The 27,091-nt window shown below is 35.2% G+C and overlaps 1 protein-coding gene across 1 annotated transcript in view; it reads left to right on the forward strand.

The window, feature by feature from the left end:
- FBXO11 (F-box protein 11) overlaps nt 1-27,091 on the forward strand; it is an 86,490-nt gene that overhangs the window by 46,843 nt on the left and 12,556 nt on the right. The window contains exons 2-11 of the mRNA XM_086701152.1: nt 13,435-13,562; nt 13,948-14,029; nt 14,451-14,595; nt 16,922-17,051; nt 17,769-17,852; nt 17,933-18,065; nt 19,619-19,725; nt 19,811-19,922; nt 20,239-20,345; nt 20,432-20,569. Of these exons, the coding sequence (XP_086557278.1) occupies nt 13,435-13,562; nt 13,948-14,029; nt 14,451-14,595; nt 16,922-17,051; nt 17,769-17,852; nt 17,933-18,065; nt 19,619-19,725; nt 19,811-19,922; nt 20,239-20,345; nt 20,432-20,569 (1,166 nt within the window). The remainder of the gene's footprint in view (nt 1-13,434; nt 13,563-13,947; nt 14,030-14,450; nt 14,596-16,921; nt 17,052-17,768; nt 17,853-17,932; nt 18,066-19,618; nt 19,726-19,810; nt 19,923-20,238; nt 20,346-20,431; nt 20,570-27,091) is intronic.

Below are 27,091 nucleotides of genomic sequence, written 5' to 3' on the forward strand. Positions count from 1 at the left end.
CAAATTGAAGGTTTGTGGCAACCCTGCATCAAGCAAGTCTATCAGTGCTATTTTTCTAACAGCATTTCGCTCTTTTTGTGTGTATGTGTCATGTTCTGATAATTCTTGCAGTATTTTGAACTTATTCATTATTTTGTGGTGGTCTGTGATCAGTGATTATGACTTCCTGAAAGCTCAGTTAATGGTTAGCTTTTTTTAGCAATAAAACATTTTTTAACTTAAGTATGTATGTTGTTTTTTTAGACATAATGCTATTGCACAACTAACAGACTACAGTATAGTATAAACATAGCTGTTATATGCACTGTGAAACTAGAAATTTATTTGACTTGCTTTATTGTGGTAGTCACTTTATTGCAGTGGTCTGGAACCAAACCTGCAAATCTCTTGAGATATGCCTATATATGTATAAAATATCTGAAACAGTAGTGTTTGCCACATGTAAGTATTCAGTATTAGGTACACTAATAGTGGTAGTACTAGTAGCAGTAGTGGTACTGCTGTTACTACTATTAGTCCAATTACTATCATTATTCATATTATAAAATAAACTTTTGAGACATTCAAATTACATATATACATACATGCATACATATGCACATACATACATACATACATACATAAGATTGTACTTAGAGTCCATTGAGCTGAAACTTACTTTGCTTCCACTTACTAACTTTCTAACCTTCAGCATTTCCCTGAACTTTAATGTCAGTAAAACAGGCTGATAATATTCTTTCCTGTCAGGTAATCTCTTGATCTGTAAAACATTACTAGAAATCATATAGTTCTAGAAATTATGGTCTAACTTTAAAACTATGAAAGAAAGAGAACTGATGATGCTCTGCCTCCCCTCCCTTCCATGAGGTCCATTTTCTTTCTTTCAGAAAAATGGTTTCTCAAGTGAGTTGACAACAAAGGTTAAGCATTTAATGCTTGTTAGATTATAATAGTCTTACTCTTATTTCGATTTTCATACTTAACTCTCCTGGTCTTGGTATTCCTTCTCTATAAAACTAAAGTAATAAAAGGTATTTCTAAAAATTTCTAAATTTAATGTGAAAATAAAATTAGGGACAAGCTAAATTGTTTTCTTTTAAGCTGTGTGTATATGGTGATTAACGTACTCTACCTCATATTTTCCTAACACCTTGTGTATGCCTTTAATATGGTGGTTATTATAGTGATTCAGTTGTTTGTATGTCTAGCTTCCTACTGAATAAAGCGGATCTTTATATTCATTGTGACTAACAAATAGTTGGAAATTAACAGGTTTTTAAAATTTGCTGACTTACATGAATCCTAGATTAGCCCATAATTAATGAGGTTTGTCTTAATTGCTGACTTGGTGCCATTGTCATTCTGATCTTAAATTAATGATTCACTTGATTCCCTGGTCATATCAGCTTCTACTTTAGATGTAATGTTGCTTTTGAATAATATCATTGTCTAAATCCACTTAAAGCTACTTAAAATTTATGAAAGTTGCTAACTTTAAAAAGATTCTTTTATTTTTCATCAAGCTAGCTAGAATTATGAACTCTTGTCAATTCTGGGACCCACAGATATTTTTTATATGTGGTATTGATAATTTTGACCTCAATATATAACAATCCATTGTACATTATATAGCTTTTTCTCAAGGATTGGATAGCACATTAGTATCAAGTATCTATATTATATCATAGTATGTAAATAAGGATAGCTAAATCTATGCTTTGTAACTCTCTGCTCCTACTATAGTATATTTGCAAAGTGATAAAATTCTCTCTTCAAATCACTCATTGAAACTTGTTTTGTTGAGAATCTCCACTTGTATGTCCCACAGTACCTCAAAACTCAAAACCCAAACCTGAACTCATCTTTTCCTCCCCATTCCATCCCTAGCTTGCCCACAAAGATCCCTGCCCTAGTACATGGCACCATCCATTGGATTGCCCAAATCAGTATTACTCCTGGCTGCATCCTCTTTTTTTTTTTTTTTTTTTTTTAATTTTTTTTAACGTTTATTTACTTTTGAGACAGAGAGAGAGCATGAATGGGGGGAGGGTCAGAGAGAGAGGGAGACACAGAATCAGAAGCAGGCTCCAGGCTCCAAGCTGTCAGCACAGAGCCCAATGCGGGGCTCGAACTCGTGAACCACGAGATCATGACCTGAGCCGAAGTCGGACACTTAACCGACTGAGCCACCCAGGTGCCCCTGCATCCTCTTCTCTACCCGCCCCTCATATCCATTCACTCATTAAGTTTTATGAATTTACCTTGTGCATGTATCTCAAATCTATTCACTTCTTCCTTTTTTATTAACCATAGTTCAAGCCATGTTTATCTCTTCTCATTTGTATTTCTGCCATAGCATCCTAAACTGGTCTCCCACCACCATTACCATCCATTTCCAGTTGTTTTTACACTGTTTAAGTAATCTTCCTAAAATACAAATCAGAGCATGTTGCTTGCTGCTCTATTTAAAACCATTCAGTGGTGGGGCTCCTGGATGGCTCAGTGGGTTAAGCATCTGACTGGCTCAGGTCATGATCTCATGGTTCATGAGTTTGAGCCTTGCCATCAAGCTTTGTGTTGACAGTGTGGAGCCTGCTTAGGTCGGTCTGTCTCTCTCTCAAAATAAATAAATAAACTTAAAAAAATATTCAGTAACAATCCTTGACCTTCAAGATAACATCTAAATTCTTTAAAGTGTTTATAGCACCCTTCATAATCCAGCCCCTACTACATGATACAGCCATATGGAGCAACTTGTAGTTCCTGGAGACCTGTGCTGGAGGTGAGCACCTTCAGGTCTTGACAAACACTATTCTTCCTGCTTGACTAATTCCCAATTGTCATCAGTCTCATTTTGGAATTTTTTCAAGAAACCTTCACTGATACCCCAGTATCCTACTCCAACATCATCTAATATTGGATTAGATATTCTTGTATATTTCCATAGAACTTTCTGCTTATCCCTGTTAACAGCATGTGACATACTGTATTGTCATCGCCTATTTAGTTGTCTGCGTCTCTCCTGAATTCCTGGAGGGCAGGTACAATATTGTTTTGGTTGCTGTGTTTCATTTCATTCTTTCTTTTTTTTTTTTCCTTTTATGGTTTGCCAACAATGTTGGAGCTACTTTCTTCAGATGTATCTCTCTCTCTCTCTCTCTCTCTCTCTCTCTCAATTAAAATTTCATTTATTTATAATTTGACTTATTTAGCCTGGAGACAAAAAGTTTATTTCTCCCACCATCCACCCTCTACCTCTAGCAACTGTCATTCTGTTGTCTGTATTTATGAACTTGGTGTTCAGGGCAGGGGGTTGGTTTTGTGTTTGGAGTTTTTTATTTTCTTTTAGATTCCACATGTAAGAGAGATCATATGGTAGTTGTCTTTTCTTCATCTGACTTACATCACTTAGCGTAATGCCTTTGGGATCCATCTGTGTTTCCACAAATGGCAAGATTTCATCCTTTTTTATGACTGAATAATATTCTATTGTGTATATATACAATTTTTTCATCGATTCATCAATCAGTGGACACAGGTTGTTTCTGTATATTGGCCGTTGTAAATAATGCTGCAGTGAATATGGGGTGGGAGGTGTATACATCTTTTCAAGTTAGTGTTTTTGTTTTCTTCAGGTAAATACCCAGAAGTGGATACCAAATGGATCATATGGTAGTTCTACTTTTAACTTTTTAAGGAAACGCTATACTTTTTTCTATAGTGGTTGTACCAGTTTACATTCCCACCAGAAGTGCACAAGAGATCCTTCTGGGTTTTTTTTTTTTAAGTTTATTTATTTATTTTGAGAGAGTAAGCAAGTGTGAATGGGTGGGGAAGAGGCAGAGAGAGAATCCCAAGCAGGTTCTGCGCTGACAGTGGTGCTTGAAGTCATGAACCCTTGACCTCATGACCTGAGCTGAAGTCAAGAGTCAGACGCTTAACCTCACTTGCTTAACCGACTGACACACCCAGGCACCCCAGAGATCCTTTTCTCTACATCGCCAACACTTGTTATTCTAGTCTTTTTGATAATAGCCATTCTAACACGTGTGAGGTGATATCCCTTTTGATTTGCATCCCCAATGATTATAAATGTTGACATCTTTTCATGTATCTGTTGGCCTTCTGTAGGTCTTTGGGAGAATGTCTATTCTAATTTACTGCCCATTTTTTAAATTATATTGTTAGGGTTTCATTTTTGTTTTGCTGTTGTAGGAATTCTCTATATATTTTGTATATTAGTTTATCAGATACATGATTTACAGATATTTTATTCCATTCAATAGGTTGTCTTTTCATTTTGTTCCCTTTGCTGTGCAGAAGCTTTTTAGTTTTGAAGTAGTCCCATTTGTTTATTTTTGCTTTTGTTGGTTTGCCTTGGGTGTCAAATTCAAAAAATCATTGCCAGGACCTGTGTCAAGGAGTTTATTGCCTATGTTATCTTCTAGGAATTTTACGGTTTGAAGTTTTTAATCCACTTTGAGTTTATTTTTGTGTGTAGTGTAAGCTAGTAGTTCAGTTTCATTCTTTTGTATTTGGCTGTCCAGTGTTTCCAACATTGTTTATTGTGTCCTATCTGCATTGTGTATTCTTGGCTCCTTTGTTGTAAATTAATTGACCTTATATGTGTGGGTGTATTTCTGGGCCCTCTATTCTGTTCCATTGATCTATGTGTCTTTTTATGCCAATGTAATACTGTTTTAATTACTATGTCTTTGTAAGATATTTTGAAATCTGGGAGTGTGATGCCTCCAGCTTAGTTCTCCTCTTTCAAGATTGCTCTGGCTATTCAGGGTCTTTTATGGTTCCATACAAATTTTAGAATTGTTTGTTCTGTTTCTATGAAAAATACCATTGGGATTATGAAAGGGATTGTGTTGAATTGTATATTGCTTTGAGTTAGTATGGGCATTTTAACAGTACTAATTTTTCCAATGCATGAGTACAGAATATCTTTCCATTTATTTGTTTCTTCAATTTCTTTCATTAATGTCTTCTAGTTTTTAGTATATAGGTCTTTTACCTCCTTAATTAAATTTATTCCTGGGTATTTTTTTGTTTTTGTGCATTTGTAAATGGGTTTTCTTTTTAATTTTTAATAGTTAATTCTTCATGTATGCAACAAATTTTTGTGTATTGACTTTGTATCCTGCAACTTTATTGAATTTATTCTAACAATTTCTTGATGTTTTTAGGGTCTTGTATATATACTATGTCACCTGTAAATAGTGACAGTTTTACTTCCTCCTTTCCAATTTGGATGCCTTTATTTGTCTTACCTGATTACTCTGGCTAGGATTTCCAATACTGTGTTGAATAAAGTGGCAAGAGTGAGCATATTGGTCTTGTTGTTCCTGGTTTTTAGAGGAAAAGCATTTAGCTTTTCACCATTGAGTATGTTAGCTGTGGGTTTATCTTATATGGCGTTTACTGAGGTATGTTCCCTATACCCACTTGGCTGAGAGTTTTTATCGTAAATGGTTGTTGAATTTTGTCAGATGCCCTTTCTGCATCTATTGAGATGATCATATGATTTTTTTCTTTTATTTTGTTAACGTGGTGTATCACATTAACTGATGTGTAGCTGTTAGGCCTTCTTGCATCCCTGGAATAAATCCCACTTGATCATGGTGTCTGCTTCTTTTAATGTATTGTCGAATTCAGTTTGCTGATATTTCATTGAGGATTTTTATATTTATGTTCATCAGGGATATTGGCCAATAATTTTCTTGTGGCATCCTTATCTGGTTTTGCTATCAAGATAATGTCTGCCTTGACTTTGGAAGAGTTTTGTCCTCTTCTATTTTTGAAAGAGGTTAGAAAAGTTGATGTTAAATCTTTGAATGCTTGGTAGAACATAACAAGAACCCATCATAAAAGGAAGAAGACCCATCATATGCTGCCTTACAAGAGACTCATTTTCCAGAATAGATTATATGTTAGGCCACAAAAAAGTCTTAATAAATTTAAGAGAATTGAAATCATATCAGGCATCTTTTCCAACCATAATGGTATGAAACTAGAAAATTAATTATATAAAGAAAACCAGAGAATTCACAAATTTGTGGAGATTAAATAGTATGCTACCGAACAACCAGTGGGTCAAAGAAGAAATCAAAAGAGAAATCAAAAAATACCTTGAGACAAAAAAAATGGAACTGTGACAGACAGATACGTGGCATGCAGCAAGAGCAGTTCAGAAGGAAAGTTTGTGGCAATAAATGTCTATCTCAAGAAACAAGAAAGTCTGAGACAACTTTATATTTCAAGGAACTAGGAAGAGACAAAAAGCCCAAATTTAATACAAGGAAGAGAATAACAAAGATTAGAACAGAAATTAATAAAATAGAGAGTCAAAAGACAATAGAGAAGATTAAGGAAACTAAGAATTGGTTCTTTGAAAAGATAACAAAATTGACAAACCTTTAGCTACACTCACCAAGACAAAAGGAAATAGGACACAAAATAAAAAATGAAAGAGGAAATATTACAACTGAGAGCACAGAAATACAAAAGATTGGGAGAGGTTTTTTTTGTTTGTTTTAGCATTGGAAGATTAGAATGAAGTTGTATGCCAACAAATTGGACAACCTAGAAGAAATGGATAAATTCCTAGAAATATACAACCTACCAAGACTGAATCATGATGAAGTAGGAAATTTGAACAGATGAATTACTAGTAGGGAGATTGACTCAGTAATCAAAAACCTCCCAGCAAACAAAAGCCCAGGACCAGACTGCTCCACTGGTAAATTCTACCAGACATTGAAAGAATTAATGGTTGCTCTGTCTCACCAGTAACTCATACGGTGCATGGCACATTCGTTCGTTCATTCTACATTTATTCAGCAAATATTTGTTGAACACACTTTATGTTCGGCAGTTTAGAATGAGTTGGTCTAAATTTTTTCTGTTGAAATGAAGCCTTGTTTGAGTTTTCAGTAAGTGTTGATAATATCAAAGAAGTGGCTTCTAAAGATTATTATTCAGTGGTCAAAGTGTAAATATTTTTTCTTTTACCAGTCTTAGATAATCCCTATAGTTCATGTTGTTTTGGAAATTCAGAAGTGTGTGTATATGTGTGTAATTAATAACTGAATATGTGAATGGAATATGTAATAATATATTGAATAATTACATATTATGACTTTATTTCTGGACTCTACCTTAAAATATTTAAGAAAAATTTTTAAGTAAAATGCTTAAGTTTTAAGTAAAATATTTAAAAACATTTTAAATGAATTTTATCTTGATTTCAGTTTATTCAGTGGATTTTTTTAGTAGTTGGAAAAAGCTGTGGTAGTTCGCAACTGTGTTAGAAACAGTTGTCAAGTGTGGTTCTTTACAATGTGAGACTGGGAGCTGTTTCTAAACACACAGTTACTAGCACAGATTTGCTTAAGTTTCCAATCCGATCTGTGGCTATGGGTAAGTAACGTGGAATATGTATAATATTTGTGGGGGGTTGGAAACCACTGTAAATTAATTTCCATAAACTCTAACTTTAGGTTGGTGTATAACCTAGTGTATAGATTTTGAACCCCATCCAAGCAGTAATACAGTTTTTTTGTAAACCTTTAAGATAGTTAAGTATGTAAAAATTAAGGTATTCTTCTAGTTTCAGAATGTATGGACTTAAGTCTCTTCTTTTGTTGGAATAAATCCTAATATAAATTTTCAATGTATTTAATATCAAAGATTTCAAAGATTATTTTTTAGCTAAAGAAAGAAATGTGCTTATTTTCCAGAAGGCTTTGCTTAAACCTTGGTTCCTATTCATAGTGAAGACTCTGGTTTATTAATGTAGGGTTTACAGTAAAATCTAAAAATTATAAAATTAAATCTGTGTGTGTGTGTAAGCATCCCTTTAAATTGCACACTATTATCTTTTTGAGCACTGATAAGGTCTTAATAAAATGTGTGGGTGTGTACACTATCCAATTTGGGTAGTCACTAGTCACATGTGACCGTTGAGCACTTGATATAAGGCATGTCTGAAAATAAATGTGGTAAAAATAAGTACTGATTTTCAAAGATTTGGTATGAAAAAAGAATGTAAAATATCTCAATTTTGTATTGGTTAAATGTTGAAATACATTTTAGATATCTGGTTAAATTATATTAGAATTAACTTCAATTTTTTTTCAAATACAGCTACTAGAATATGAAAAATTACATGTGTGGGGGTGCTTGGTTGGCTCAGTCAGAAGAGCACGTGACTCTTGATCTCAGGGTTATGAGTTTGAGCCCCATGTTGGGTAAAGAGATTACTAAAAAAATAAACTTTAAAAAAATTTACATATATGAATCACATTCTGTTTCTATTAGACCTCTCTGGTTGAGAACATTTCCTAACTGAAAATTATGTTTTCTGTAAATTATGGTTGAAATTGAGCATTTTTTGTATTGAGATTTTTTTTTTAGTTTTAGATTACAGCTTGGCATTTAAATATGGACATTCTAATACTAGGTGTAAAAGTGAAACTATAAAGTTAAAATTTTTTCAACAAAATATTATTTTGAGGGCTTGCTTTTAGACTTCGTTGTTGGAACAAAGCCATAAATAATATTTTATGATTTCTTGATTCTTGGATTGGAGCTAGTATGGCAGTTACCATTGATCGTTCACTTTATTCATTGTTTCATTTATTTATTTAACAAAATTTTTGTTTATTTGCTTCATATGTGCCAAATCTATCTTGGGAATACTTCATAATTTTAGGAGGGAACAAAAAATCATACATGTGCATGTATATAAGTTCATTGGAGTTGAAGGTAGAAAGACCTGAAGCAGTTCCTGTCCAGATTTTTATTTTCTGTAAAGTAGTATCTAAGGTCATCATAGTTCACCACTAGGGATGGTTTTTGGGGAAAACTCCTTGAATTGAAGAGGTTCTCCATAGATGTGAATCAACATTTTTTTGAGTACCTACTGGACAACAAAGTAGATACTGAGAAAGAATATAAATGAGAGACCTGGCCATCAAAGCTTATATTTTTGTCAAGAAAATATGGAATATACCAAAAAAGTAAATAATAACATAAAGTAGCTATGATATTGCAAAGAATATATGGTACTTACACACTACTGCAGATAATTATACAGTACTACAGGAATTCAAAAAATGAATAGAATACTAATGACTAGAGTTGTTTTGTTTTTTAATCTTTCTCCTTTGCTTCATATTGCAATAGTGGCCAAGTGATCTTTTCAGAATGACCCCTTTTTAAATACCTTTTAGAACAGTCAGTGGTAATTTATTATGAGAACTATATAGAAATTTAGCACAGATTCTTTACCTCAGCACAAATAAGAATCAATAACAGTTCTTTTAGAACTGAGCTTTGAGTGCTTTAGAACAAGACAGTGTTTACAGATAGGAAGTTGAGGTTACTATGGCATTACACAATTCAAATTATGTAGCTTTGTGTATCTGTTTGGTGTGAACTTCTGGGTGCAGCTGAGTTAACCAACACCTTTTCTTTCTGTTAGTACCTCTGAATTCCTTACTTTTTAGTCTTTAATATTTGCTGTGTTGATGGTGAGAAGGAAAGGATTCCAGGGCAGGATGGGTGAGTGAGTTAGGTATCTGTAATAATAAGATCTATAGATTTGAGGGGTTTTGTTTGTTTTTAGAGAGAAGGCACGAGTGGGAAAGAGGGGCAGAGGCGGGGAGAGAGGGAACCTCAAGCAGGCTCCACGCTTAGCCTGGAGCCCAATTCAGGGCTCAGTTCCCATGATCTTGGGATCATGACCTGAGCTGAAATCAGGAGTTGGACACTCAACCATCTGAACCACCCAGGTGCCCCAAGATCTATCGATTTTAAACAGGAATAGGAGTGGGGTGAGAGAGAAGAAGGTTGTATAGGATGAAAAGTTTTGAGAATGTACTTTTTTGAGTGTTGTAGAAACTGATTGCTAGCAGCATTATAACCAGGGTGATAGAGATATTATCCCCACATGCATACCTACCACAAACATACAGAAATGTAACACAAAACAAGGACAGAAATGTAAATGCGTAGTTAAGCTCTAAAGAAGGAAAGAAGAAGCCAGAAATGAGAGAAGTCAAATCAAAGCAGTAAGTAGGAGTAGGTGCTATTGTATAAAATAGCACAGGGACTTTTTGGTTCTGGACTATATGTCCTAAGGGATCTGGGTTGGAGTTTTAGTGCATATATGGGTATGGGAGATATGTGGTTTTAGGCATTTTCAAAATAGAGCTAGCACTAAAACCTAGGCATATGGCTTAGAACCTGAAACAACTTCCGTAATTGTACAAAAATCTAATTTTTTTTAATGTTTGTTTATCTTAGCTTGAGCGGGGGAGGAGTAGAGAGACAGGGAAACAGAGGATCTGAAGCAGGCTTCACACTGTCAGCAGTGAGCCCAGTGTGGGGCTCAAACCCATGAACCGTGAGATCATGATCTGAACCGAAGTCGGACACTCAACTGACTGAGCCACCCAGGAGCCCTGTCCTTGCTTTGTATTTTGTAGTGACCGCATAATAGTCTATTGTATAGCTGTACCAAAGTTTATTTAACAGTTATTGATGAACATTTTGATTGTTATCCCGCAGTATTATAAACAACTGCAGTGAATATCTTGGTACATACTACTTTGCCCTTATGTGTGAATATAGTTGCAGAATCAATTCGCAGAAATGGAATTCCTTATTAATAATAGCAATTGCCAAACTGCTCTCCTTAAAGCAATTAGGAATCTTTTTTCCCTCATGCTATCCTTTAATGATACTAGTATTTGATCACACTTTTTGATATTTGATAACTTGCCACGTAAAAAATCTCATTGTCAGGGCACCTGGGTGGCTCAATGGGTTAAGCATCCAGCTCTTGATTTCAGCTCATGTCATGATTTCATGGTTTGTGAGATGGAGCCCCATGATTCTTGGGATTCTCTCTCTCCCCCTCTCTCTGGCCATCCCCCTTGTGCGCTTGCACACGCTCTCTCTCTCTCTCTCTCTCTCTCTCTCTCTCTCTCGTGCATGCTCTCTCTTTCAAAATATATAAACTTTTTTTTTAATCTCATTGTCATTTTTATTAGCATTTAAACTTAATTCTGTCTTGTCTATTCATGTCCTTGGCCTGATTTTCTATTGAATTGTTTCTTTTCCATATTGATTTGTAGGCATGCAGATAAAATAAGGAAATTACCCTTCTGTGACATGTATTGTAAAAATTTTTTTCCTAATAGGTTGCTTCTTGATTATGTTTGTGGTGTTAATTTTTCAAGCAGAATTTTAAAACTTTTTATATATTACTCAAATTGATTAGCTTTAAAAAAAATCAATATGTTTATTTGGGGGGAGGTGGGGAGAGAGAGAGAAAGAAAGAACAAGAACAAGTTGGGGAGGGGCAGAAAGAGAGAAGGAGACATAGAATCTGAAGCAGGCTCCAGGCTCTGAACTGGCAAGCAGTGAGCCTAATACAGAGCTTGAACTCATGAAGGGTGAGGTCATGACCTGAGCTAAAGTTGGACGTTCAACTGATTGAGCCACTCAGGTGCCTCTATTAGCCTCTTTTTTTTTTTTTAAACAATTTGTACTTAAAAGTATAATACAAGGAAGGTTTTTTCCTTCTGAACCCCCATAAAAGTAAGTTGCCAGCCTGTTATCCTGCTACCTCCTAATACGTTAGGGTGTATGTTTCCTACAAACAAGGATATTCTCCTAAATCACTGTACTACAGCTATTAAAATCTGAAAGTTAACATTGACCCACTACTACCTTCTAATCTTTTAACTCCCATTCAAGTTTCACTAATTGTCATAATGGCAAATTTTTAGCAAAAGGATCCAGTTCAGAACCATGTTAGTTGCCATATCTCTTCCATATTCTTCAACCTGGAACAGTTCCTTAGACTTTGCTTGACTTTCATGACTTTTACAATTTTGAAGATTATTCAAAACAAATTAGAACAAATTGAGCTTGTTTGAGGTTTCCTCAAATTAAATTTAGGATATATATCTTTATCATAGCAGTTGTGATCCTGTTGTATGCTATCAGGTGGCACACAGTTTCAGTTTGTCCTACTGATGATAGTCATGTTGATCACTTGATTAAGGCAGTGTCTGATGGGCATCTCTGCTATCGAGTTACTATTTTTCCCTTTCTACTTAATAAGTATTTGAGGGGAGGTACTCAAACGTGCCATTCCATATCAAACTTTAAAGTTAATTATTTATCTCTAGCAATATGAATTTATGGGTTGCTTTCTATTCATTGGATTATAATACTTTCACTGTCATTATGAATTTTGATGTTCCAACATAATTTTGCTAGTGAGTGATCATTTAAGCTGACCTCTGTGTCTTTTTGACACATCTTCATCATTCTTTGAGCATTTTCTTTTCTCTGCCACAAGATATTCCAGGCTTGTTTTATAATTTCCAACGACCTAAAATCAGCCATTTCTCCAAGGAGCCCTTATCCTTTTTATAAAAAATGTTATCAGAAGCCAAGATCCAAATGTTAGTCATACTCATTGGTACTGGAGTGTCAACTGCTTTCTAGGTTCTGTCAGTGGACAGAGCTAGGAAATATACGCAGGTACATTTATCCACATCCAAACATTTACATATGTATTTATGTATTAGAAAACCATGAGTTCACATTGATAACCTCCAATTCCAGTCTTAACACCCAAGTTCTTATTCTAGTTTTCTTTTTATAATTTAACTCTCTTCTCTGGCAGAAACCTGGCTTCCATTATTGTTTAATTATTTGATGAATCCCTCTGTTGTATGCAGCCAATCTTCCACTTCCACCATCCCTTTTCCTGTATGCCCTTCTCTCCTTGCTCTTGCTCTGACTCTCCATTTCAGGCCACCCCTTCTCCCACACAAGCTTCCTTACCCTGTTGAGCTCTAGCACCCTATGCCAGACCACCGTCTGCAAAATGTTGTTTTCATCCTACTTGATATGTGATACCCACCCTCCACTTAGCTGTCCCTCTGCATGGACACCCTCCTCATCCCACTTTGATTCTGACATCTCTTGCCAGGCTACTCTTCTCACCCTACTTGGGCTATAATCATGTATTAGTAAGTCTTCCCATTCCTCATCAAGTGAACATGCTCCTCACCTTTTTTTTAAATGCCTTCCAGATTTTGTGTTCTACTTCTTCTCCGCTTTAACATTACAAAAAATAATTACCTTTGGTTTCTTTTAGTGATAGATTTTTTTGTACTTGAATACATGCTCTATTTTGGAATTTGTTTTGAAGTAAGAAATGAAGTAGAAGTCTAGCATTTCTTTCAGATGTTTGTCCAGTTGGCTGGAATTTTATATAAAAGTTGTACCTACCCCTTCTCCCCCTATCAAATTTATGAAGCTTCTTAAAAGTATACTGCATCCATAGAGCTTTTTTTAAAAAATGGGTGTCATTTTTCATATTGCTTTTTTTTATAACAGATGATGATGTACCTGCAGATATGGTTGCTGAAGAATCAGGTCCTGGTGCACAAAATAGTCCATACCAACTTCGTAGAAAAACTCTGTTGCCAAAAAGAACAGCGTGTCCTACAAAGAGCAGTATGGAGGTAAATAAATGTAACTCCTTTTCTTTTTGTAATGAAGGAATTGTTAAGAAACAAAACGGGAAATGTCACCATTTAAAAGAAATTTTTTTAATGTGTATTTATTTTTGAGAGAGAGACAGCATGAGTGGGGGAGGGACAGAGAGAGAGAGAGAGAGAGAGAGAGAGAGAGAGAGACAGAACCTGAAGGAGGCTGTAGGCTCCGAGCTGTCGGCACACAGCCTGACATGGGGCTCAAACTAAAACTGCGAGATCATGACCTGAGCCGAAGTCGGACGCTTAACCGACTGAGCCCCCCAGGTGCCCCTGAAATGTCACCGTTTTTTAGAAATAATGATTACGTATGGTAAAAATATTTGCTTAATTAGTTTTCCTTTTGTTTTTCAAGGGTGCCTCAACTTCAACTACAGAAAACTTTGGTCATCGTGCAAAACGTGCAAGAGTATCTGGAAAATCACAAGATCTATCTGGTATTTCCTTTGGGAAAACTAAGGGATAGAGTTAAATACTCTTTTTAATTTTGTTTGATAGCAAAAATTAAAATTTTATTAAATATAGATTAATGGCACATTTTGAATTGAAAAGGTGATACTATAGAATAAACATGAGAACCTGATCTCTTTTGACTGTAATTGTTGTATAAAAATACATTTTATGTGTTTAACCAGTTTCTGAAGTGGTACATAACAGCTAAAAGAAAGAATACTTAAGTTAGGACAAAAGAAGGTAAATGTGTATATTATCTGTGAAAGTAAAATGCTTATAAAATGATTGTCATCAAACAATAAAAACTATTCATTAGATAAAATGAAAATAATGCTCTTTACATAATGAGAAAGTTGTCACTGCCGCAATAAATAGTTTAAATTCTGTTTGTTAACCTCTTTATAGCAGCACCTGCTGAACAGTATCTTCAGGAGAAACTGCCAGATGAAGTGGTTCTAAAAATCTTCTCTTACTTGCTGGAACAGGATCTTTGTAGAGCAGCTTGTGTGTGTAAACGCTTCAGTGAGCTTGCTAATGATCCAATTTTGTGGTAAGTGAAAATTTATTTCTTATTATCTTGAGATATATTATTTGCTGCCCTAAATGCTAAAGATGGTAGGGAAGTTGAAGTGTGAGGTGGTAGTTAAAATTAAACAGTTGGAACAACATTAGAATGCTTATAAATTCCATGTTACCTGTTTATCACAAATGTAGGTTGTTGGTCTAAGCGGTATTTATAAAACAAAAAATGAAGTACTTTCTGTGCTATTTATCAGTTAATAGCAACTGAGTGATTGTGGGAAATGTTCATTTAAATTTAAGCTTTTTAGAAATAGAACTGTGTCTAATTTCAAATAGGTAATTTTTTAAGAAAAAGGAAACAGGTAATTCAATCTGATAGTTTAATGAGAGTGTAGATTTTGTTACATCACTTTTGGAAAACTGTTAACATCACTGAGTTTGACAGTTGTATTTATGAGCCTTAAAGTATGCAAGCCCTTTGACCAACGTAATTCATTTCTGGAAATTTTTTTTCCTTATGTACAAATTTTTCATAATGGCACAGTTAGTAATAGGGAAAATTAGAAATCTAAATGTCTAGCAAGAAGAAATGGACTAATAATGTAACATCTACTTGGAGGATGATGATACAGGCAATTAATAGTGATTTTTACGGGGCGCCTGGGTGGCGCAGTCGGTTAAGCGTCCCACTTCAGCCAGGTCACGATCTCGCGGTCCGTGAGTTCGAGCCCCGCGTCAAGCTCTGGGCTGATGGCTCAGAGCCTGGAGCCTGTTTCCGATTCTGTGTCTCCCTCTCTCTCTGCCCCTCCCCCGTTCATGCTCTGTCTCTCTCTGTCCCAAAAATAAATAAACGTTGAAAAAAAAATTAAAAAAAAAAAAAAAAAAATAGTGATTTTTACAAGAGTTGCTACTAACATGGTAAAATGCTATGTTCTAAAAAATTTTTTTAAAGAGCAGAATACAGAATTTTATATGCTATATAATCATAACTGTAATAAATGAAACTATCTGTAGATAAAAAGACTGCAAGAAAATACCAATTTTTACAGGAAGTGATTAAATAGTTACTATCAGTACATTTCTGAGATTTGTTGGCTCTTGATAATAACATGTAAAGATATACAAAGAGTTAATTAGGTTCAGAGTATTTCACTGAAAGCCATCCTTTAATTATTTTTTTCAAAGTTTATTTATTTATTTTGAGAGAGCATGCACATGTGTGAGTGGAGGAGGGGCAGAGAGAGAGGGAGAGAGAGAATCCCAAGCAGGCCACGCACTGTCAGCGTGGAGCCCAGTGCCCGGCTTTATCTCACAAATGATGAGATCATGACCTGAGCCGAAACCAAGACTTGGGTGCTTAACTGACTAAGCCACCCAGGCAACCTAAAAGCCATCCTTTTAAATAATAACCGTATGAGCCTTATACAGTAAGGGTAGCCTTCTTTCCCCTAAGCAAATTTTGAAGAATTGACACTTCTTATTTTGGGAGGTGTACTGTTTTTTATATGTAGTTACATATTGTTTTTTAATGTTTGTATGTTTGTTTGTTTATTTATTTATTTATTTTCTAAATTTTATTTATTTTTGAGACAGGAAGAGACAGAGTATGAACAGGGGAGGGTCAGAGAGAGGGAGACACAGAATCTGAAACAGGCTCCAGGCTCTGAGCTGTCAGCACAGAGCCTGACGCGGGGCTCGAACTCACGGACGGCGAGATCATGACCTGAGCCGAAGTCGGCTGCTCAAGGCTGCTCAACCGACTGAGCCACCCAGGCGCCCCTGTTTATTTATTTTTGAGAGAGAGTGAGTGGGGAGGGAGCAGAGAGAGAGGGAGACACAGAATCCTTAGCAGGCTCCAGGTTTCTAAGCTGTCAGCACAGAGCCAGATGTGGGGCTCAAACTTGTGAACTGTGAAATCATGACCTGAGCTGAAGTCAGATGTTCAGCCAACTGAGCCACCCAGGTGTCCCTATATGTAGTTATATTATTTTAGCCAAAAACCATTTTACATTTAAAATTTTGGTTTTTTATATTCTTATATGTTTTAAAGCATCAGATAATTTTTCTAGTTGTTTTATTTTTATTTTTTTTTAATGTTTTTTTATTTATTTTTGAGACAGAGACAGAGCATGATTAGGGGAGGGGCAGAGAGAGAGGGAGACACAGAATCCGAAGCCGGCTCCAGGCTCTGAGCTGTCAGCACAGAGCCCGACGTGGGGCTCGAACTCACAGACTGTGAGATCATGACCTAAGCCGAAGTCGGTTGCTTAACCGACTGAGCCACCCAGGCGCCCCTTTCTAGTTGTTTTAAAGGACATTTTATGAAGAAATCTTTCATTCCTTTTCTCCTTCAGGAAACGATTATACATGGAAGTTTTCGAATATACTCGCCCTATGATGCATCCTGAACCTGGCAAATTCTACCAGATTAATCCAGAAGAATATGAACATCCAAATCCTTGGAAAGAGAGTTTCCAGCAGTTGGTATGAAGTATAAATGGAAAATACTGATTTATATTTGTAACTGAAAGTTTCTTTTTAAAAAATTTATTTAAACTTAAGAATAGGTTTTAAGGCAATGAATATTTATCAGTCAACAAAATATTCAACAACTTTTTTAACTGCTGATGTATTTATTAATAATTTAAACAGTGGCAGTAAGCATCAGTAGCCCAAGAGCAGTTATACTTTATATGGATCTCTTTGAACTTTTTCTTAAATTATTAGTGTTCAGTAGTTGTTTTAAAGTTTCACATTTACCTTAATTTTCCTATGGTCTTTTATGAGTGGTTCTCAGGTGGGGATGGTTTTGCTCCACAGGAGACATTTGGCAATGTCTGGAGACCTTTTTGGTTGTCACACTGGAGAAGAGGATTCTACTGGTATCTAGTGGGTAGAGGCCAGGGATGCTGCTAAATATTTTAACAGTGATGCACAGGACAACCCCACAACAAAGAATTATCTGTCCCAAAATATCAGTAGTGCTGAGATTAGCAAATTTTGTCCTTTCTTACTGGATATTACTGAGTCATAAGCTGTTTCAGAATTTACATTGCACTATGCAACAGAAAATTAGAATAATTAAAACCTTTTTTATATTTAATAAAAAATATATAATACAAAATTAATTTAGAATATAATGTTTATATTAGTAGTTAATGTTTCTGGTTTTTTTGTTTGGTTTGTTTTTTGACATTTTAGTATAAAGGTGCACATGTAAAGCCAGGATTTGCTGAACATTTCTACAGTAATCCTGCAAGATATAAAGGAAGAGAAAATATGTTGGTATGTTTGATTTGTATTTTTACAAGACTTAAGATGGTAATCTTTCAGTTCTGTACTGATGCTTTTGATTTTTTTTGTAGTATTATGATACAATTGAAGATGCCCTTGGTGGGGTACAAGAAGCTCATTTTGATGGACTTATCTTTGTTCATTCTGGAATATACACTGATGAATGGATATATATTGAATCTCCCATCACCATGATTGGTGCAGGTATTTTGAGATGCATTGTCATTAAAAATTTAATATATTATTTACGTGATTTTTTTTTTTTTTTTAACACTAGTGACTTAAAATCCAGGGGAACCTTGGTAATACCTTAATGGTAAGAAAGAACAGGAATATTGCATATCACAGAAATGAAAACATGATAGTTCAGACATTATTGATGAATTTTTTTTTTAAGATGTATATATTTCTTGATGTCTGTACTTTGTCCAACTGTCTTATTCATTAAAGAAAGAAAGATACTTGTTTTATCTTTTATTTGAAAATCAGGATGGTTAATGTTTTTATTGCTGTGTTTTTAATGAAACAGATATCCTTTGTAAATTTTTTTTGTGCTATTGGTCAGGTTTCTAAGAATTAATGTAACAGTTGTTGAGCACTGATCAGTCATTTCAGGATTTCTTCTGCCTTTTTTAAGGACACTGTACCTGGACCATTTTAAGATAGCTAGCATTTATTACTTGTAACTGAAATTTTTATTTACTGCCCCTTGTGCTTCCCTGCTCCATTTCCACGATAGAGAATAGGGGGGGAAGATATAATAAATTTTGCCTAGTGACTTGCAGTACTTTCCAAATCAAGGCCAGTTTGGAAATAAGTTTAAATTGGGAGGTTTCTCTCCTTCTCTACCTACTTATCATCCCCCTTCTTCTTTCCCCTCCTTAAGCTTCTTTTTCTGGTGCTGCCAGAGGTGATTTTATTTTCACAAGAAACCATTTTTTAATCTGTCATTGTATTTGATACTAAATACTATTAGTAGTTAAAGTTAGGAGTATTGTTAGGAGTATTGTTATATATGAATGAGTACTCAAATTAATAGTACTCAAATAATATCCACATTAAATATGATGGCCTGTAGAAAAGGCCAGTGAAACATAGTTACCTGATAAAATGAATATTCTTATATATTCAATACTAATGTTTTTTTAAAACTTCCCCCTCATATTATGCTAAGTGAAATAAATTAGACAAAGACAAATACCAAGTGATGTCACTTATATATGGAATCTAAAAAACAAAACAAATAACAGTACAAAGGAAATAGACTCATAAATACAGAGAACATATAGGTTGTTTATAGAGGGGAGGTAAGTGGACAGATAGATGAAAAAGGGGAAGGAGATTAAGAGGTACAAACTTCCCGTTATAAAATAAATGTCACAGGTTGAAAAGTATAGTATAGGAAACATAATCAGTAATATTATAATAATTTTGTGATGGTGACAGAGTAATTACACTTCCATAGTGAGCATTTTGTAATGTATATAATTATCAAGTCACTGTATTGTACACCTGAAACTAGTATGTTAACTATACTTCAATTAAATTTTTTTATTAAAATTTTTCTTAAAAAATGAAAAAAAAATTCCTCCTCCAAAAAAAGTACCCAACTTAAAACAATAAAAAGGATTTTTTTATTATTAGTTTTATGGCAGAATATTTTTACTGATTAAAAAAATTTTTATTTCAATTTCATCTGATAAATCATGTGCTTTAAAAAAATAAAGGTAATGTGTTTTAAAATATCTTCTCCACAGCACCTGGAAAAGTAGCAGACAAAGTTATAATTGAAAACACTAGAGATTCAACCTTCGTCTTTATGGAAGGTTCTGAGGATGCTTATGTTGGATATATGACAATAAGGGTAAGGAATTTAAGATTTAGAATATGTATGTTGAAATCGTTTAAGGCAGTGGTTGTCTGTTTCAAGCAGAATTTCTCCTTTTCAGTTTAACCCTGATGACAAATCTGCTCAACACCATAATGCACACCACTGCTTAGAGATTACAGTAAATTGTAGCCCTATTATTGATCACTGTATCATCCGAAGTACATGTACAGGTTAGTGTTTCCATTATGTTTTATTATGAAATGAGTTATTGGGGTGCCAGGGTGGCTCAGTCAGTTGAGTGTCCCGACTCTTGATTTCGGCTCAAGTCATGATCCCAGGGCTGTGGGATCCAGCATTGGGCTCTTCACTGAGCATAGAGCCTGCCTTGGATATATATTCTCTCTCCCTCTCTCTCTCTCTCCCCCTCCCTCCCTCCCTTTTCCCCTCTCCCCTGCTCTTCCTCTATCTCTCTCCCTCTGTCTCTTAAAAAAAAAAGTCACTGTATTGTTGTCCAGTAGATTTTTAAATAAGTTTTTCTTCTTACAGTTGGCTCAGCAGTATGTGTTAGTGGTCAAGGAGCATGTCCCACTATCAAGCACTGTAACATCAGTGACTGTGAAAATGTTGGACTTTATATAACAGATCATGCACAGGTATTTTTTTAATTTTGTGGGGTTTTTTTCTTTTTTAAATTTTTTTTAAAGTTCTGCTAATGTCTATTTCTGATTAATTGTTGCAGGGAATATATGAGGATAATGAAATTTCCAATAATGCTTTAGCTGGGATTTGGGTTAAAAATCATGGAAACCCAATTATTAGACGGAATCATATCCATCATGGACGTGATGTTGGTGTATTCACATTTGATCATGGCATGGTAAGAACATTTATTCTTAATAAAAAAAAACCTGACTTCTTATCAGTTAAGCTATTTTTTTAAAGATTTTTATTTTAGGGACACCTGTGGGGGCTCAGTCAGTTGAGTGTCTTGACTCTTGAGTTCAGTGAAAGTCATGATCTTATAAGTCATGGGATCAAGCCCCACATCAGGCTCTATACTGACAGCATGGAGCCTGCTTGAGATTCTCTTCCTCTGTCTCTGCCCCTCCCTTGCTTGTACACACACACACACACACATACACACACACACATTCTCTCTCTCAAAATTTTAAAAACAAATTTCAGCATCATATTTTAAAATCAGTGTGCAGTAATCTGTAAATTCATGAATCTAATACTATGTGCATGTAGAGAAGATGGTGTCCTTAGGGAATTGATGAATCTTTGAGGGGAGTAAGATCTAATATAGTAGTTCTCAAATGTAAGTGTGCATAAAAATCACCCAGATATAATAAATAATATAAATGGGGATTAGGATATGCATTTTTAATAAGCACTATAAGTGGGTTGAATGCAGGTTGTTTTTAGACTACACTTGGAGAATTAATGGTTTCATCATTCCATTTTAGTGCTTTAAAATTTTTTTTAACTGGCAGAATTTTAATAAGAGATACAGTGATAATAAAATATCAGTTCTAAAACTGATGCAGCAGTTAATTAGTGTCTTGATGGATAATGTTATATTTTAAATACTATTATGTCATTTTACACAGATTTTTAGAGGCACAACTTTTTGAGCTCTCTTAGACCACTATTTTAAAATAATGGTCTTTGGTGTCTATTCAGGTATGCTTTTCATTTAATGTCTAATTTTCATTGAGGCAATTTTTAAGTCCTAGTACAACACTGGCAACATTTTTTGTTAAGGAGTCTGAGATGGGAGAAGAGGTGATGATATGGTGGGCAAATCGGGTTACAGCGAAGTTGTATTGCTGTTGTATAGCATGAATCAAGCAACAGAGGAATGTTGGATTCACATATACAAATCATCAATTAGTGAAGGAAATTTTTTATTTTTATTGTTTGTTCCAAAGCCCTAATGTAGAACTGTTTTAAAACTGATCTAGACCAGGAGGGAGCACTCTTTTATGAAATTCTGATTAGATTTAAATGGTTTCAGACCATCCAGTGCATCATATTCCTGGGGTAACTGTAACCTGAGAAGAATAGTTCACTTAAAATGTAGGCTATAACTTGGGCCTTTAAATAAGAAAGCAGAGTGGGGGAAATAAAATAAATAAACAAGCAAACAAATAATAAAGAGTGGAGATGACCACTTGCCCCTCTCCAGCTGGAATAAAGAAATTGACATTTCACTGTAAATTGTACCTCTGTTTTCCAAAGAATAGGGAAATAGGAAGCATGGGAACTGGGGAGTCTGGGCAAAGGTATGGAGGATATCAAAACATAAGAATCTTGAAAATCTCCCCTTCTCCCCTGGCCTATATTGCCTATAGTTCCTAAATGGAACTCTCATTTTGTAATGGCACCGCTATGCTAGTATTTTTCTGCTCGCGTTGCCTTTACACTTTGCCCCAGAGTTAACGTACAATTCTAGTATCACGTTTTTGCATTCCTCTGGTCTCATTGACAAAGGAGATTTGAGGTGCCAAGATAATTTTAATCTGAGTAAACTTCCTCATTTTTAAAAGACCTGTGGTGATGGTCACTTAACTAAAGTTCATCATAATAATTTAGTCCTCATTGTACACCTATATTTGGGCTTACAAATTTTTTAACTTGTTTTTAAACAATTCTAGGCGATGCTACAGATAGATATTTTCATTAAGGATTGATGAAGAGATTTGTAACATATTACACATTTGTAAGGGAAGGATGGAAATTAAAGCATAACATCTTTTGGTAGGATGTTCTTCCATTTCAGGTATTCTTTTGGCTTGTCTTCTTCATCGTCTTTGTGTTGACAGCCCATGATCGGTAGGATAACATCACTGTGAATAATCTTTCTAAAATTTGACTTTGTTATCTATAGAACTTCAAAGAACATTAGAATAAACATTTAAAACTAGTTTTTATACTGTCCACTTTCTTTAAATTTTTTTTTTTCAACGTTTATTTATTTTTGGGACAGAGAGAGACAGAGCATGAACGGGGGAGGGGCAGAGAGAGAGGGAGACACAGAATCGGAAACAGGCTCCAGGCTCCGAGCCATCAGCCCAGAGCCCGACGCGGGGCTCGAACTCACAGACCGCGAGATCGTGACCTGGCTGAAGTCGGACGCTTAACCGACTGCGCCACCCAGGCGCCCCCACTTTCTTTAAATAGACATGTATTCTCTGAATTTTTTTCCTTTACTTGCCTGCTGACATACTTAGACTTTAAATTCCTATACTCATAAGAATTAATCATAAAAGATTTTATACTCTTTTTATTTTAGAGAGTTGTTTTTGTAAAGATACTACATGCACTAGTATAAAGGACACCTCTAGGATTAAGTATGAACTCGTACAAAAAATGAGGGAATGAACACCTTATATTTCAACCTGTCACCATTCCGTCATTTATATTCTTATTTTTCTCTTGTAAAGATTTGTAACATTTGCATTCCTATAGTTATTGGTGTGTATTTATTCTATATTTGTTTACCTTTAGTCCTTTTATAACAGGTTGTCCATTGCTGAATTTTTTTGATTCATCCTTTGTATGGCTGGACTTTGTCATTTAGCCATTCATTATTTGTTTTTTGGGTTTTTTTTTTAAGTTTATTTACTTATTTTTGAGAGAGAGAGACAGACACAGAATCCCAAGCAGGCTCCACACTGCCAGTGCAGAGCCCAGTGCCGGGCTTGAACTCACAAATTGTGAGATCACTACCTGAGCCAAATCAAGAGTCAGATGCTTAACCAACTGAGCCACCCGCCACCCCTTTTATTTATTTTTAAAAGAGGGGTTTACAAGTATTGTAGCCTGAATTCTTACCACTTGAGAACACCTACCCCATTACCTTTTAACTTGGCTAACTATACACAGTTTTGAGTGCACTTTTTTCCCCTCTGAATTTTATAGTCATTTTTATATTTCTAGCATCCAGTGTAGCTGGCAAGTCTGAGATCATTCTGGGTTTTTTTTGTTGTGTTTTTTTTTTTCTTTTTCTACTTCGGTATCCTTATGTAGGTTTTTGTTGATGTTGTGTTTTACTGTTTTTTTTTTTTTTTATTCCATGTGTTCCTTTCTTTAGAAACTTGGCTCTCTGTGTCCCTTACTGTGTTTCTATAGTTCTTTTTTTCCTGTTTTGTTTCCAGTAGGGTTTTTAGCTCTAATTTTTAATGCATTTTGTTTTATGGAATTTTTCTAACGTACATAAAAGTAGAACAGTATAGTGAATGAATCTCCACGTACCTGCTTTCCACTTCAACAGCTATCTCAATTCATGGCCAATTTTGTTTCATCTGTACTTAATCACTTTACTCTCTAGATTATTTTGAAGCAAATCTTGGACATCATCATGTCATCTGTATACATTTCAGCATGTATCTTCAAAAAATGAGGATTCTTTATTTTTCTTTCTTTCATATAACCACAGTACCAGTCTCATTCCTAAAAACAATTTTTCTGTCATTGTTCACAGTTCCCCAATTATCTTTTTTTAATATTAAATCCATTCCAGAGTATTGTTTTGTATAAAATGTAATTAGAATACCACAGCAATACCAAACTGCTATAAAATTTTTTGAGACATTTATTCTTAATTTATGAATTTGACACGACAGGTGACAGAAATTTTGAAATTGCCCTCTCTCATTTTCCTTTACTTTGGATAATCTCCCTTAGATAGGAAGCATAATTTCATGCTTAGTGTGTTTCTTACTCACATTTACTTCTTGTGCCTGGGATATTTCTATGAAAATGATACGGAAATATCTCTTTCTTATGTTCCGTTCATGCCATTAGATCTCATCACTGTAGTATTGGCTAGGCTCATTGGAACCTTCAGCTATTTGGGGAAAACTACCTTGCTAAAGGTAGAAGATAGCATTTGTTAGGTTTCAGCACCTACTCTTCCTTATCCAGATTTTGCAGTATTTGGCAAGTGTTCTGTAAATAGTAGTTTGCATTGCAGACATTTATTTCAATGAAGATAGCATGCTTTTTTTCCTCTATTTTTCATTCTTGTTTTCTTTGGAGAGTTTTAAGAGAAATTCTTGAATGCCTTTTACTTTGTCATATTTAATAAAGACTGTTGTATTTCCAAAAAATTTTAAATGAAAAAGTCCTTCGCCTTTTATTTTTATATCAGTGTTAAGTTTTTAACTTTATAGAAAGTTAATTTTCAAAAATTTATATTAATGTGTATGTCAAGGATTTAGAAACACTTGTGGTATCAAGTTAACAAGCCCTTATTTTATATATGGAAGAAGCTTGGGGTCCCTGGGCAGCTCAAGTCAGTTAAGCGTCCAGCTCTTGATTTCAGCTTGGGTCATGATTTCATGGTTCACATGTTCAAGCCTCGCATTGGGCTCTGCATTGACAGCATGGAGCCTGCTTGGAATTCTCTCTTCTCTCTCTGCCCCTACCCCCCTTTGTGCCGTCTCTCTCAAAATAAATAAACTTAAAAATGTATATATGGAAGAAGCTCTTAACAATCTGGTATCTTTGAAATGATTTTTTGGGATTGTCCAACAAAACACCCTTGCTTTTGGAGTTTTGTACATATATGTTGGAGTTTTTGTGGTTTGCATCTTACAAGGCAAAGTAGAATTCTGTCTATATCCAACTTAACATTTCTGTATTATTAGGCTATTTTACACTAAAGGCGTCTCTTAAAACATGCATTCCATTAAAATGTATTTTAAAGCAGAATTACATTAACTGAACCCTTTAAGCCCATAAGATAGATTTCTTTGTAAAATTATTAAACTACAAGTCAGTCAATCATTGTTCTGTAATGAATGTAATCAAATGACAGTTGTAGCAATAGAGAGGCTTCTGGTTTTCAAAGCATGTAGTGGGGGGGCGGCTCCTGGAGCATGTGACTCTTGAGTGTAGGGTCGTGAGTTCAAGCCCCACATTAGGAGTAGAGTTTACTTAAAAAAAAAAAAAGTATGAAAGAAAATAATGTTTTTTGCTGCTTTCTGTTCTTGAAAGCTATCCTCAAACAAAAAATACAGGTTACAAACACCGTCTTTGATAAAACCTAGGAGACATTTTAACCTTTAAATTGCAATGTTGTAAATGACTGCATGCCTATGACCAGGGCAGCCAGTCCAGTTTAGAGCAGATTATAAAACCTTATGTTCAGGAAGATAAATTGATAAATCTGATGTGAATATAAATATATTCAAGTGTTTAAAGAACTGATCACAGGTTTAGGATAGAATTATCACTAGAGACCTAAGCAAAGGAGAACAAGATAATTACTAACTTCAATAAAAAGTTGTATGGCAAAGAATACATAGTTGTACTTTATGGCTCAGCTCTGAGTAGCACAGTAATCTTAACCAAAATTGTGATATAACTACATTGGAATGATACAGTGTGAATGTGTGTGATGGGAGATAGAAATAGAAAGAGCTAAATTGTTACCTTCTATAATAGGAAGTCAGTGGATAATCCCTAAAACTGCAAGCTGAAGATACAATACAAGTTGTTTTTTGGTTTTTTTTTTTTAATGTTTATTTTGAGACAGCGAGCGAGCACAAGTGGAAGGGGGCAGAGAGAAAGGGAGAGACAGAATCCCAAACATCTGTGCTGGTGGCGCGAAGCCTGCTTAGGATTCTGTCTCTCCCTCTCTCTCTGCCCCTCCCCTGCTTGTGTGCCCACTTACTCGCTCACTGTCTCTCTCTCTCAATATAAATAAACTTTAAAAAAATAGAGAGATAGGGGCGCCTGGGTGGCGCAGTCGGTTAAGCGTCCGACTTCAGCCAGGTCACGATCTCGCGGTCCGTGAGTTCGAGCCCCGCGTCAGGCTCTGGGCTGATGGCTCGGAGCCTGGAGCCTGCTTCCGATTCTGTGTCTCCCTCTCTCTCTGCCCCTCCCCCGTTCATGCTCTGTCTCTCTCTGTCCCAAAAATAAAATAAAAAACGTTGAAAAAAAAAAATTTAAAAAAAAAAAAAATAGAGAGATAAAAAGAAACAGCTAACGAATGGAAATGGGGGCCATTAGATCAGGGAAAATGAGGAGAGGAGGCTGCTGTTTGCCTTAATAAACTTGTGGATCTAGTTCACTATCTTAGGGGTGCCTGGGTGGCTTAGTGGGTTAAGTGTCCAACTCTTGGTTTCAGCTCAGGTCATGATCTCACAGTTTGTGAGTTCAGGCCCTACATCAGGCTCTGTGCTGATGGTGTGGAGCCCACTTGGGATTCTCTCTCTCTCTCCCTCTCCTTTCTGTCCCTCTCCAACTCGTATGTGCTCGCACTCTCTCAAAGTAAAAAAATAAACTTAACAAAATAACAACAACAACAACTAAATTGCTTTAGTTGACTATCTTAACTATACAGAATCAAAACCTAAAGAAAACAGAAAGAACATCCCTGCATTTG

The sequence above is a fragment of the Puma concolor genome, chromosome A3 (genome assembly GCF_028749965.1).
Source record: "Puma concolor isolate L17-30 chromosome A3, mPumCon1.1.hap2, whole genome shotgun sequence".
NCBI lineage: Eukaryota > Metazoa > Chordata > Mammalia > Carnivora > Felidae > Puma > Puma concolor.